Consider the following 14,414-nt stretch of genomic DNA (forward strand, 5'->3'; position numbering starts at 1 on the left):
AATTTTTAATGATATTTCATATTTTCAAGAAAAAGTCATACTTGCACCTTTAAATGAGGTTGTCAAAGATATTAATGACAGATTTTTGTCTTTGTTTCTCAGAGAAGAAGTTGAATATCTCAGTTCTGATAGTATAGACATGTCTGATAGTCTTGGTCCTGGTTTCGATCCAGCATTACATTCACCAGATTTTCTAAATGGTTTAAAGATGTCTAGTATGCCTAATCATAGATTGGTATTAAAAGTTGGTGTGCCAATAATGTTACTAAGGAATTGAACAGAAGAACGGTTTATGCAACGAAACGAGATTACAAGTAATTAACTTGGGAAGGCATTTTATCGAAGTACAGTTATTTCAGGTACTAACATTGGCTTTCGCACGTATATAACTCGTAATGGTCTAACTCCTTCAGATAAGAAATTGTCATTCGAATTGAAACGAAGACAGTTTCCTGTTGCGGTTTGTTTTGCAATGACCATTAACAAAAGTCAAGGCCAATCACTAGCAAGAGTTGACATATACCTGCGAAAATCAATGTTTACACCTGGTAAACTATATGTTGCTTATCAGGAGTGAAAAGTAGAGGTGTTAAAATGCTTATATTAGACAAAAACTGGTAAAGTTACAAATAAAATTACAAATGTGGTTTACAAGGAACTATTTAGTAACTTATGAAATTCTCATCTTGAATTTAATTATCTATCTAATAATTGTAAGATGGATGTTATTTTCGTTGAAAGTTATGCTAATAATATTTTATTTTGTTACCCGGCATTATTAACAATTATATATCTCCACAAGTATATATAAATTATGTTTTCCATTTTCATATTACGTGTGGATGTTATATGATTTATATTTTTCCACTTGTGGTGCCCACGTGCCAATAACCTAGTATTGAATAATCAAATAAATCACAACACAATCATTCATCCAAACACAAGGCCATGGCTAGGTTATAAACATCCAAAACACATATCCATATATACAAGTAATACAAGTCCAAAATGGTTCCCCTTTTTACCCTCAAATTTTCGGCCAAGGTTAATCAAACCGAAAATTTTGGGTTTTGTACAAACAAAATAATCAATCAATCATATGACTTAATTCTTCAAGATTATTGTAAAGTATAATCTTGAAAAAACCAAAGGGTAACCAAAAGCCTAAAAAATTTCGGCCATATCACACCATAAAACCCGAAAATATTTTAGATCTATTGAAACGTGTATCCGTATAAGAGGCTTTTAATGCCATTGTTGGGTTTTAACAAGATTATCAAAGTCATATAAACTCATTTATATGAAAAATGCAGCGGTTAAAATAATTTAAATCTTGTTATTTAGATGAATATAAAACCAATTTTATATGCAAAAACCCAAGCCCCTGATCCATATACGAAATTACATGCTTACCAATATAAACAACCAAATGGTGTTTATGTAATATATACCTTCAAGACTTCAAGAAATGAAAAAGATGATAATTTGAATGACTAGTCTTCAAGTAGAATAGAGCCTCATGCTTGTATACCTACAAGCAACCAACAAACACCCTTTCTTACTAAGATTTGGTTTAAAACACCCTTTTTACTAGGAGGTGGGGCGGCGATTTATTGTGAGAAACCTCCTACCTCCTTTTAAACCAATTATATATTCTTTTTTCTTCTTGATATAACACAATATCATAACCATTCATATGACATGCATAATATTTTATAACACTTGCACAAGAAAAATCATTTGCTCTTGTTCCTTTCTCTTGGCCGATTTCAAAGAGAGAGGAGAGATTCAAAAATTATGCATGTCATATGAACGGTTATGATATTGTGTTATATCAAGAAGAAAAAATGATATATAATTGGTTTGAAAGGAGGTGGGAGGTTTCCCACTATATGTGTCTTGGGCAAACCGATTCCAACAAAAGTTTGGATTATTAAAATCCAATATCCCTAACTTTGTACAAGAAATCTACGTTGTACAATAACTAACAAATCCAAATGTGCAGGTTGTGGCATGTTAAATTGTTGTGCCCTCCTGCAAAGCGCTGGTGGGCAGATCTAGTAAATATAATCTGCAACTTTCTCTACACAATAGTTTAACAAAAAACATATTCCAAGGAGCTAACAGTCCAATGATAAAGACTTTCTTTGAGAAATCAAACCAAAATAAGTAGAAACATTTAAAGTTTTAAAATTAAACAAACATACCTGGTATTATCCTACTAGTAAAGTATCCTTTGAAACGGTAAAAAAAGGGGAAACCATACCTCAGTCACACGGGTAGAGAGACTGCTGCCAACGCTCAGGTTGCGGTCAAATGGACAGAGACACTACAGCCAATGCTCAGGTCCACAAATTAAGTTTTAAAACCAATCCAGAACACGAACCATCTTGACAACCAGCCTCCACATTAAAGTTTTTGGTTAAACAACAATGTCATCATTATCTCAGTAAATATGATCTTTAATGCCAAAGCTTTTATTTAAATACCCAACACTAGACTAGTATACAATCAATTGGCAACTATGTGAATAACAAAATCTATTTCATGTTCTTTCTTTCCGTCTTTATAGCCTCATAAGATGTCATAACCTCCTTAAACCTTGCTTCAGCCACCTCTGCACCAATAAAGAATTGTCAAATTTTAACACAACAATCATTTCATTTTCATCTTGTATATAGTTTGCAAGTGTTACACACACACACACACGCACGCACATATATATATATAGGGTGAGGATTCTAAGAGATTTTTTTTAAATTGAGAACTTTGAGAACTATTTTGGACCACAAAAATTTTTTTTAGAAAAAACTAAAAAAAAACATATAACAAAAAAAATGAAAATTTTAAAAAAGTAAAAAACCAAAATTTTTTATTTTTCATCCCAGTTTCATTAAAAAAAACTGGCGATGTAGTACATATATGCAATAATGTGTATTTTATATATACAATATTGTTTTATTGCATATAATACAACACAATTGCATTATACAATTCACATTATTGAATATATGCAACTACAACACTATTTATTGTATGCAATGCACACTAATGCATATACGTAATAAAACACTAATGCACATATACACTATATCGATTTTTTTTATTTTTGTATATAATATAACACCATTTCAATTATACAATACAAACAACTGCATATATGTTATTCAACACTATTTCACATATCAAAATACATACTATTGCACATATGCATTATAAAAAAGTCGACGTGTTGCATATATGCATTACGAGTTTTTTTTAAATATTTTATATTTTTTTGTAGTGAAGAATAACAACATATAAAAAGGATGAAAGAAAAAAAATTAAAAAATATTTTTTTTAATTAAATTAAAAGTACTTTTTTATTAGTTCTCTATATCTCTCTCTAGAGAGTTCCCTCTTGATCCTTTCGCTATATATATAAATATATATAGGGAAAAGATCCAATACAATAATGCCTTAACGTACAATACGTACGCGAATCCATTTTTTCACGAATCGATCCATGAAATCACATCCAAACATCTCGGAATCGTCAATCATATCCAATCAATCATTGCTTCACCGAAAAAAACAGTTTTGGATGGTTAATCGATCAATTTTTTACTTTTTTTCGCAGACTGTTTTTGAGCGTTTAAGTTTTGTAAGCGTTTTCTGAGCGTTTTAGGTTTTTGCCTTTGTTTTTTGCCTTTGGTCGTCTCGCGTACCTACCGTACGTCAAGGCATTAGAGTACAGTAACTGCACCCTATATATATATCATAGTTATTAAAAGCGGGCACTTTTTGCGCTTAAGCGCATTTAAAGCGCCAGGCGCATTAAGTGCGACTAGCATGCAGCAGATATTAAATGCGCAGTCTTATTTTCCCAAACCTCCCATGCGTATTAAATTCTCTTTAATAATTTGTTTATATTCTCTAGGAGTCCCCTAACACTCCACTATTTCAGGGGTTCGATAATCAAAATATTATATCACACAAAATCAAGAACTAAGAATTACAGGTTAATTTTGTTCTTATTTCCCTATTTTCGGATTTCTTTCTGTACTATGCACTTTTGTTCTTTGTTTCTTATAATCTTATGTAACTTTAATATTGTTTCAGCACTTTCTTTACTATGCACTTTTTCTATGTTTTGGTTTTTCGTTTTTCTAGTTATTATGATGTACTTGGTACTACATGTTTTGAATTTTGGTTGTTTTTATAAACTATTTGAAGAATGAATGAATTTGTTCTTCATAAGATGTTCTATTTAAGTTAATTTTTTTGTTTTTTTAATGTGCGCTTTTTTTAAAAAAAATCGGGCGCTTTTTTTGCGCTTATCGCCTGGGCGCTAGACCCAGCCTCAACGCTTTCGAGCGCTTATCGCATTTGATAACTATGATATATATATATGGGATATATAGGGGTGGTATCTAGAGAGAACTCTTAAAGAGAGAACTAGAGAACTAGTAAAGAATTATTTTTAACTATTTTAAAAAAAATTATTTTGTGATTTTTTTCTTTCCTCATTCTAATAAGATGATATTGATACTTAAAAAAAAAAAAAAAAAAAAAAAAACTTGTCGGTGTAGTACTGTAATGCATATGTGCACTAATGCCTATTGCATATATAAAATAGTGTTTTATTGCATATAATACAACACAATTGCATTATCCAATACATACTATTGAATATATGAAAATACGACACTAATAATTGTATGCAAAACACATTATCGCATATATGTAATACAACACTAATGCACATATGCACTATATCGATTTTTTTAATTTTTGTATATAATATAACACTAATGCAAATAAACAATACAAACAACTATATATATACTATTCAACACTATTTCAAATATAAAAATGCACACTATTATACATATGCATTATAAAAAAAGTCTGTGTATTGCATATATGCATTACTCGTTAATTTTTTTTATTTATTTTTTATTTTTATTTATTTTTTATTTTTTTTTGTGGTCAAGAATAACAACTATAAGAAGGATGAAAGAAAAAAATTTTAAAACTATTTTTTTTAATTAAATTAAAAATACTTCATTATTAGTTCTCTCCATAAAATGGAGTTCTCTCATGATCCTCTCCCTATATATATATATATATATGGGATGGTTCTTGCGAGAAGTGATTTTATAGAGAGAAATGCGAGAAGTGAATCTTGGCCATTGATCATGTGTAATCAATGGCCTATAATAAAAATGGCACTATTGTAATTAGTAGAACGTAATTAATATATGTTTATAATTGAAAAGGGTATTTGTGTCTTTGATGAGTTGAGAAAATTAAATGTATACATAACCAGCTTCCCTTTTTCATGCCCAAGTCATCATTATTAATAAATTATGGTTATCATTACACACCATACAATTCGTAACAATATACTTACATATTGATTAAAATCAATTTTTTAAATATTCATACCTGATATGAAAATTTTATTTGAATTAATAGAATTGTGTATTATTTAATCATATTTTTTTATTCATGTAAATATAAAAGTTTTAATAAAATAAAAGTTTTTATTTTATCTGTGTAGTTTAATACATTGTTGTGTAGGCCTATTTAATATGTTTCTCTAAATGCATATACACTGTGTAGGTTATTAAAAGTTTGTGTAGGTATATGTTAATTTGGTTATTTAGATGCGTATGACCTGTGTAGGTATTTAAAAGAATGTGTTGGTACATCTTAATTTTTATACATGTAAATGTAATAGTTTTAATAAAATAAAAGTTTTTATTTTATTTGTGTAGTTTAATACATTGTTGTGTAGGCCTATTTAATATGTTTCTCCAAATGCATATAATCTGTGTAGGTTATTACAAGTTTGTGTAGGTATATGTCAATTTGGTTATTCAGATGCGTATGACCTGTGGTACATCTTAATCTCGTTTTCCAAGTATATACAATTTGTGTAGGCTTTAAGAAAAACACACATATATATGTGGGTTATGTAGTGAGCTGTTATATAATCGTTCCCCAAGCATGTTGGTTGTGTATGAGTATGATTGTGTAGGAATACGCTAGTTGTGTAGGGTCATATAATTTAATAATCGAAAAAAATTGATTCCCAAATACATATAAATTGTGTAGGTTGTTAAAAATTTGTGTATGTATATGTCAATCTGGTTATCCAAATGCATATAACCTGTGTAAGCATTAATTTAAAAGTTTGTGTATGTATATACTAATCTTGTTCTCCATGTAGATATATTTTAGATGTGTAGTGATATGTTAAACACATCTAGCATGTTGGTTGTGTTTGCATATGATTGTGTAGGTATATATTGGTTGTGTAGTGAGATGTAACTTAATAATCGACAAAATCGTATTGTGGGTATAAAAAAGATAGAATTTAATAGCGAGTGGTACTCAATGATTTAACCGAAAATGGCCATCATAATATTGTATCATGGGTTAGGAAGTAAACATGTCAAAATAATGAATAAAAAATAAGTAAAAAAGAAGAAAAACTAAACAAGAAAAAGTAACATAAATAATATAAACCAAAGATTATTTCAATTATCTTGTTTTAAAAATAATATATTGCTGGATGTATTTTAAAACGTCAATAATTATGCTATGTTAATGGAATTAAAGATAATAGTAAAAGTTAATTATTAAAACCTTTTTAATTATAACTTACGTAGAATTGAATGCTTTTAATTACCAAAAACAAAAAATGTCATTTTACAATAGCACCCTTGTATATATTTAATTCAAAAATAAAACAAATTTATATGATTGGTTAGAAACTTTTCTCGCACTTCTCGCACTAAGAATCACTTCTGAAATGAACTAAATCCTATATATATATATATATATGGGATGGGTTGAAATAAGAAAACATAGTTTCTTAAGAAGTACGGGAATAAATCTTGGCCCTTGGATCTAGGATCTAGTGACCGAGATTAACAGTTTCTAAAAATTGTATAGTGTCCTATGTATAGTCTCCTATTTCCTGCAAACTGCATATATCTTTATATTTTTATTTTTTCTAGGCAATGATTAATGTGATATAAAAAAACTAATAATAAAAGAAAATTAGATGATATATTAATTAAACTATTATAAATATAAGTATATATGTATTTAAATAAAATAATTAGTAAATAACAAACAATAACAAACAAGCAGAGGTCAGACTCGAGTCCACACCATTACACCCCGAGTTAAAAGTAGCATGTTAAACAAATGTAAATGTTATATTCGATTAAAGAAAATAAGCTAAAAGTTGTTTTTACGTAGCATCTTGATCCATCAAGAAAGCTATGAAACTTCTTACCATGTAGAATAAAAATATTCGATTTAAATTAATAAAACATGTACCTTTATTTTCTTGATTCTGATCAGGGTGAAATTGCTTTGCCTTGCTCCTAAATGCAGTCTGCATTAACGAAAATAATATGAGTGTAATGCAAAATGATAAAACAAATGTAACAATTGATAGATACCTTTATTTCATCATCAGTGTACAGCTTCGCTCTTGACCTATTAACCAGAAATAATATGATAAGTGCTTAGTTTACTTAAAACTATATTTAAAAAAAGTAAATATAAAAGATGTAAAGCAAAGAACGTATTAAAACGTCATAGAGAAGGTTTTATTACCTGCTGAGACCCAAGATTGTATAATGATGTGACAATGTATCATTAACAGGGGATCGAGGAGGTTCTCTAAAATCACTTTTATACCCTTGTGAGGTTTCGGTTTTAAAATACCAATCGTCCCTTTGAAAATGTTGATGATATCCACTACCATTATTTTCCTTCCAACTCTCGTAACGTTTTTGTTGTTTACTTTTTTCCCTATTAAATACACTTTGCATGCGCCTTATACGTTCCTACAAAGAATGCAAATATAGAGTTAACTGCATGGTTCTTGCATGCTTGGTCTTTATGGTTCAGTGTTCACTAGTTACACAGTTAATCCCAATGGTTCGAAAAATGTTCACAAATGGGTCCGATAGTTACATTTTCATAACAAGGATGTCCTTAGCAGCTCACATCGTTAAAATTTCTAGTCAAGTCGCCCAAATGAAATTACCAAAGTACCTTTCATATATAAAAAGTCAATAAAGTATATATTAAAAGAAATATAAAAAAACTTAGTTATTAAAGTATTAAAGTGAGTAACACCACCCTTCAATTTCAATTGTGAATCAGTAGCGATAAATCTTTGAAACCTACCCCCCCCCCTCCCAATGTGACTCTCTCTCTCCTCCAATTCCTTAAACTAGAAAACTAAATAACCCTTAATATACCACAAAAAACTGGATAAAATTCTAAACAAATTTAATCCTACCTTTTGACTCTTTTAGGGTCCACCTCCTCAACTTTCACAAAATCTAATTAGAATTAACTCCCTATAAAAACTACTTGTTTCCCATGCTAACATACTTCTGAAAACATAAAAAAAAAAAAAATTTAAAATACTCATTAGCATACCCCTGATGTAAAGCAACAACAATTCAGTGACTTATAGGTCTGTTTAGTAGCCTGTGAAAAAAAAAACCCTGCCAATTTGGATAGAACAGAATCAGAAAAAAAAATTGAAAATTTTGAACAGAAAACAGTGACTATTGGATGAGGTTGGTTGTGATGGTTTTGTCCATCGATTAATTATTATCATGCTTGCTTGACCAATTGTGTGCATTCTGTGAAACTCATAAGAATATTTATTGTTATAACTAAAATGTATCCAATACTTTGTGTTTCATGTATGCGACATAATATTAAATAACTACGTCTAGATGACCATCTACTTTTATTAACTAATATGACAACAATACTAGATCATAATAACTTAGTTAAAAATACTCAATGCACAGGGACAAAAGACTTTTGTATTAGTTTTCCAATAGTTGTAGGTTTAAAAGACACAATAGAGAAAACTCTTCTAAAATAGTTACACTTAATCCCATGTCATTAATGTCTAATGAAAAGCAGGTCTTAAGTAGATATAAGACTAGGATTATACACATCATCCATCTAAACAAACGATTTATACTACAAACATAAACACAAAAATCTACCTAATCAAGTACACGATGGATACTATTAGTCCACAAGGCACTGCATATAACTTATGCAAACGTAAAAAGAAGAGATGAAAAGGTTTAACTTTTTAATACTCACTGTAACGCTTATTATTGCCAAGTTATAAGTGAAGCAATAAAAAGAAGTTGAAATTTAAGGGGTGTGACATGCATTTACTAATATATGGAATAATCAGTTTTTAACATTTAAATATCAGCACCTAACTAGTTAGAGTTAAAGAATCAATATCATACCCGATGTAATGTAACATAGCTAGCTGTTATCTAAGGATAAACTAGCAATTAGCTATTTATCGCTATTTTAACTAATAAGGAAGACTTTTATGCCCTTGTCATTTATTCACAAACATGTCCATTTGGCCATTTTACAAAATAATCCTTGGGAAAACACGCAATCCAAACACCCCCGAAGAAAATATAGATTATAAGGAAGCATACCACTCTCTCCATTTCTTCTTCATAAGCTTCCTGCATGCGACGGTTATATCTTTTCCAAGATTCTTCTTGGAAACTTGATCCTTTCCAAGAGTGTGTTCTTGTAACCTTGTTTGACGCAATAACAAGTAAGATCACTATCCAAATAAAACATATTCTCAAGTACAAAATTACCTTTGAAGAGAACCAATCAACCATGTGGCGCATATGCCCAACCTATGGAATAATTTAAAAGTATCAAGTGGTCTGAAATTGACTTACTAAACAAACAGGTTTAAAAACCTTACAGCGAGAGTAGTGGCAGTAGCTCCTATTAGACCGAAAATAAGAACACCCCAAATCCCAATCTCGTGTTCATCTTCTACCCTTTTGTAGCCATGATGATGATGATTCGTTCTTGAATTAGATTTATCCGATTCCACATCGTCGTGGGTTTTCTTTTCCGACATATTGATTGAATTGAATTCTTCAGTGGAACCCTAGAACCATAATCATTTATTAACAAACAAAATCCCGATGAATTGGAGATTGAGATTTTAGAAAACCAAAACCTCCTCTCCTTTCCTACAAATATATGATTTTGGATTAAGATTAATGCTGCTGTTCGAGGAAAAAAATGTATTTTTGGTTTCAACCCTTTTTGCAATTGGGACTAGTAGTTACTTATCCTTACCCCTTAAATCCAGGGGTAAACTCGTCTTTTCATGAATACCACCAAAGCAACATCTTTTAGGGTGTGTGTGATGGGCGAGAATATGAGGCGATACTGGGCGATTTTTTGGAGGAACACCGCCCCCCGGGCGATAATTGGGCGAAAAGGGGCGGGGGCGGCAAATTATTGTCGCCTGCGAAGATGAAAAGAAAATAATATATAATAATAATAATAATGCCGTTGGGTAACGGCTATATATAAAAATAAAATTAATTTAAAAACTTAATATATATATCAAACATTATCTAACCATTTTCACCTCATACACAAACACAAACATAAAAATACCAATCATTTTTATTATTTTCATACTTCTTCAAACTCAATGAGTTCCCCGGATTCCACGAACTCTGCCGAGATTTTGGATCAATTAATAAACGAGAGTCGAAGAATTCATCAGATTCACCGACAAGTAGCGGAAGAGCATTTAGAGGTCACGAACGCGGTTCGGGCCGTTGTCAATAACATGGTGTCCGGCTCTGCTCCATCTACGGCACCACGTAGACGGTCATATATCCTTCGGGATCGTACGCAAGCGAACACTCGTTTGATGAAGGACTACTTCGACGACACACCTACATTTAACGACGCTATGTTTCGACGTCGTTTTCGGATGTCCAAGCGTTTATTTTTGCGCATCGTTGGAGATATGGAGCGAGAGTATGAGTATTTTGAATAGAAATGCGACGCAAGAGGATATTTAGGATTCTCCGCCATCCAAAAGTGTACTTCGGCTATACGCATCCTCGCATACGGCAATACGACCGATATCAATGACGAGTATTTAAAGATGGCTGAGAAAACAACGAGAGATGCGTTGGAGAATTTTTGCATCGGTAATATTTAAATTGTTTGTATTAACTATTGTTTTTAATATAAATATTGTTTAATAATTTATTTGTCGTTATCTGAGGATTCCTACTTCAAACGACCTGACTCGCATATATGATGTACACGAAAGCAACATTCTTTTCCAGGCATGATCAGGAGTATAGATTGCATGCATTGGGAGTGGGCAACTGTCCAACCGCATGGCGAGGTCAATACACTCTGGTGACCATGGAGTGCCAACGGTTAGTCTTCAAGCCATTTGTTCACACGACCTCTGGATTTGGTCAGCCTTCTTCGGCTCAGTCGGGTCCAACAACGACATAAACGTTCTCAACGCGTCACCTGTGTTAGAGTATTACATCATCTGTAGCATACCGGTCTTACCGTTTTATGCCAACGATACCTTCTATCGTCACGGATACTATTTGGGAGATGGGATATATCCAGAGTACTCGATCATCGTCAAGACATTTCAAGACCCTATCGAAGAAAAAAGAGATTATTTTAAGAAGAAGCAAGAGTCCGCGAGAAAGGATATTGAGAGGTGTTTCGGGGTTCTGAAAAAACGTTGGCATTATGTGAAAAACCCTTATTGTGTATGGACGTTGGCAAAAATGAGCGATGCCATGTATACGTGTATCATAGTGCATAATATGATTTTAGAAGACGAGGGAAAAGCAATATGTCAACACTATATACCACGAAGCGTTCCAGAACAGTTCCCTGAACCAACCCAAGACCAACGAACATATAACATTCACCAGCTCACATCAAGTGATATACATAACCAACTGAAAGCGGATTTGGTTCAACACGTGTGGGATAATCGTCCCGTTGAAGAGGACGAAGACGAGTACGAGGACGAAGACGAAGACGAGGAGGAGGACAATGACGACGACGGGGACGAAGACGAAAATGAAGACGAATAGATTAGTTTTTTTATGTATATTTTTATTTCGGTGTGTTTCTTTTTATTATAATTTATTTTTATTATTCGTGTATTTTTTTTAGTTTATGTATTTTTTTGTATTTATTTTTTAATTTTAATACATTTTTATTTAATTATTTAAATAAATTGGTTTTTATTTAATTAGTTTAGTTATAAAAAGAAAATAATAAAAAAACACACTGTGGGCCTAACTTGTAGCCCCTATACCATTACACCCCAAAAACAAATTTTCACTCCATGCTGACTGGGCGCCACGTGTCACAATTCGCCCCCAATTGTAGCCCCTCCACTACACATAGCCTTACTTTTACATGGCTCATTCCTATAGACTGGTTTTACTAATTTTCAAAAAGAGTAGAGGGCCAAAATCGTCCCCGTGGTTTGGTCATTTTTGCGACTTTCGTCCAAAAAGTTTGTTTTTTGCAACTGGACCTTGAGGTTTCCCGATTCCTACCAATTACGTCCAAATCGATAACTCTATTAATTATTTTGTGTTAGGTGAGGGGCATTTGTGTCATTCATGATAACCACAATTATTAAGCTAATGAGACGCTGTTCAAAACATAAAATGATAGATGTATATATGTTGATTAGGGCCCCACCACTTTCAAACCTTGTCTCTTTCATCATTTAATTAATATCACAGAGTCACACACATACAGATCTTTTATGGACTTTAAATTTTAACCCACTGGTTTTAGGTTTTAACCACATCCTTGCAACCCACCGATGGCAGCTACTATAAGAGGAAGAAAGCTCGTCCATTTAACCACTTCGTCCACCACACCACCTCTCCTCTTTGAAGTTGCAGAGACCATTGTCACCACCCTCTGTAAAACCGCCAGCCAATTTCAACAGCTCACAAACTGAACGGCACCATCGCACATCGGCAACATGAGAACACGTTGTCTTAACAGTCAACAATTTTTTTGTCAAAATTCGTCGATCTAATTTCCTCCGCCGCCGTCTAATTTCCAAGTTAACCGAGCCATCGCTAACACCGCCGTCGTCTAATTTCCGGCCACACTCGCCGTCAATCGATTCGAGCGCCATATGAGATAAGTTTTTAGGTCAACCTACTCATTTTGATCCACCTTATAAAAGCCCTAAGGTTTCAAGTGTTAAAAGTGGGATAACAAACACAGATTTTTATTTGAAATCGGTGGAAATTCTAGGGTTTAACGGGAGTTGATGGATTGATCTGATCCTGGTAAACATTGAGGAGTTATATATATATATATATATATATATATATATATATATATATATATATATATGCGATTCAGGTGGTGGTGGTGGCCTGGCTCTTTTTGATGGTGGGGTGGCCAGATTGTTGGTGATGGAATGGTTAGGTGAGAGGTGGGGCGATGAATTAATGAGAATGATTAATTGGGGGTGGGGGTATAGTCATTAGTGGTTAGAAAATAAACAAAATAATAAATAGCTAAAAAGACGGTTTTACCCCTCACTTAACAATGGAATTTAACGGAGTTAGTGACTTGTACGTAATTGGCAAGAATCGAGTAACCTCAATGGTCTAGTTGCAAAAAACAAACTTTTTGAACCAAAGTCGCAAAACTGATCAAACCACAGGGACGATTTTGGCACTTTACTCTTTCAAAAAATAATAAACAATCAACAGAATTTCTTTGCAATAAAATAATCAAATTATCATAATTTAATAACTTACCTTAGACGGGCCCATTTTTTAACCCATAATTATCACCATATAACAAATAACAAGCCATTGGTACTCTCCATCGTATCAACAATTCATCATTCATAATCGTATTCTAATGATTCATCATCACTTCTACATCTGCACTTCAATCAACGATTAATTAATATCGATTGAATCTTTATTCATCTATCAATCATGCCAGGTTCAGTTGGTACTTTTATTCAATTATGTTCTTCGTTTGATTTGAAAAAGGTTCAGGCGACATTAAATCCAGTCTCCGGCAACATTACATTTGAACAGTTATGTACGACATTAAACTGAATGATGAAAATAACTATTCCTTTTATTTCTCAACGTTATTTTCATCGTGCTGTGGTTTCTTCAATTTAATATAAGTCAGTTTTAATTTATTTTAAAACTCCGTGGTAATGTTTTTGAAGCAAGTTTATCAATTGAAGAAAACAGGTACGCTTTTCCTAATTCCTCATCATAATTCATAATCAATTGACGCTTCTTTTCAAGTAATCTCGGCTAAATCAGGTAGGATTTGCTAAATGTTGGGTGTTTATCTTCAATTTATTTCCTTTGTTGTGTGCTTTTGTTGTCTAATTACATATTTGTGATTTAAGTTCTTAATCCAAATCCCAATTGTTTTTATAATAATATTGATAATAAGCAACATATTGCTATCCTTCATCTTATACATTTGTTTATATATATCTATATATATATATATAA

The 14,414-nt window shown here is 32.0% G+C and overlaps 1 protein-coding gene across 1 annotated transcript; it reads right to left on the minus strand.

Annotated features, from left to right (window-relative positions):
* Positions 1 to 2,461: 2,461 nt before the first annotated feature.
* Positions 2,462 to 10,011, minus strand: LOC143579397 (uncharacterized). Its single transcript, XM_077062718.1, has 7 exons — positions 9,791 to 10,011; positions 9,678 to 9,719; positions 9,507 to 9,611; positions 7,621 to 7,853; positions 7,464 to 7,500; positions 7,339 to 7,396; positions 2,462 to 2,617 (listed from the first exon to the last, which is right to left on the minus strand). Exons 1-7 carry the CDS (start codon positions 9,950 to 9,952, stop codon positions 2,541 to 2,543), a joined length of 714 nt encoding a protein of 237 aa, XP_076918833.1. The 5' UTR covers positions 9,953 to 10,011; the 3' UTR covers positions 2,462 to 2,540.
* Between the last annotated feature and the right edge of the window lie 4,403 nt (positions 10,012 to 14,414).

This window comes from Bidens hawaiensis, unplaced genomic scaffold (assembly GCF_021521415.1).
Source record: "Bidens hawaiensis isolate Kalapana, Puna unplaced genomic scaffold, B.hawaiensis_p1.1 tig00029707_1, whole genome shotgun sequence".
NCBI lineage: Eukaryota > Viridiplantae > Streptophyta > Magnoliopsida > Asterales > Asteraceae > Bidens > Bidens hawaiensis.

Excerpts from the sequence above, each read along its gene's own strand:
- LOC143579397 (XM_077062718.1), bottom strand. The coding sequence starts at position 9,952 with ATGTCGGAAAAGAAAACCCACGACGATGTGGAATCGGATAAATCTAAT. Across the intron at positions 9,720-9,790 it reads CTACTGCCACTACTCTCGCT|GTTGGGCATATGCGCCACAT; the intron begins GTAAGGTTTTTA and ends ATTATTCCATAG. Across the intron at positions 7,397-7,463 it reads ACACTGATGATGAAATAAAG|ACTGCATTTAGGAGCAAGGC; the intron begins GTATCTATCAAT and ends TCGTTAATGCAG.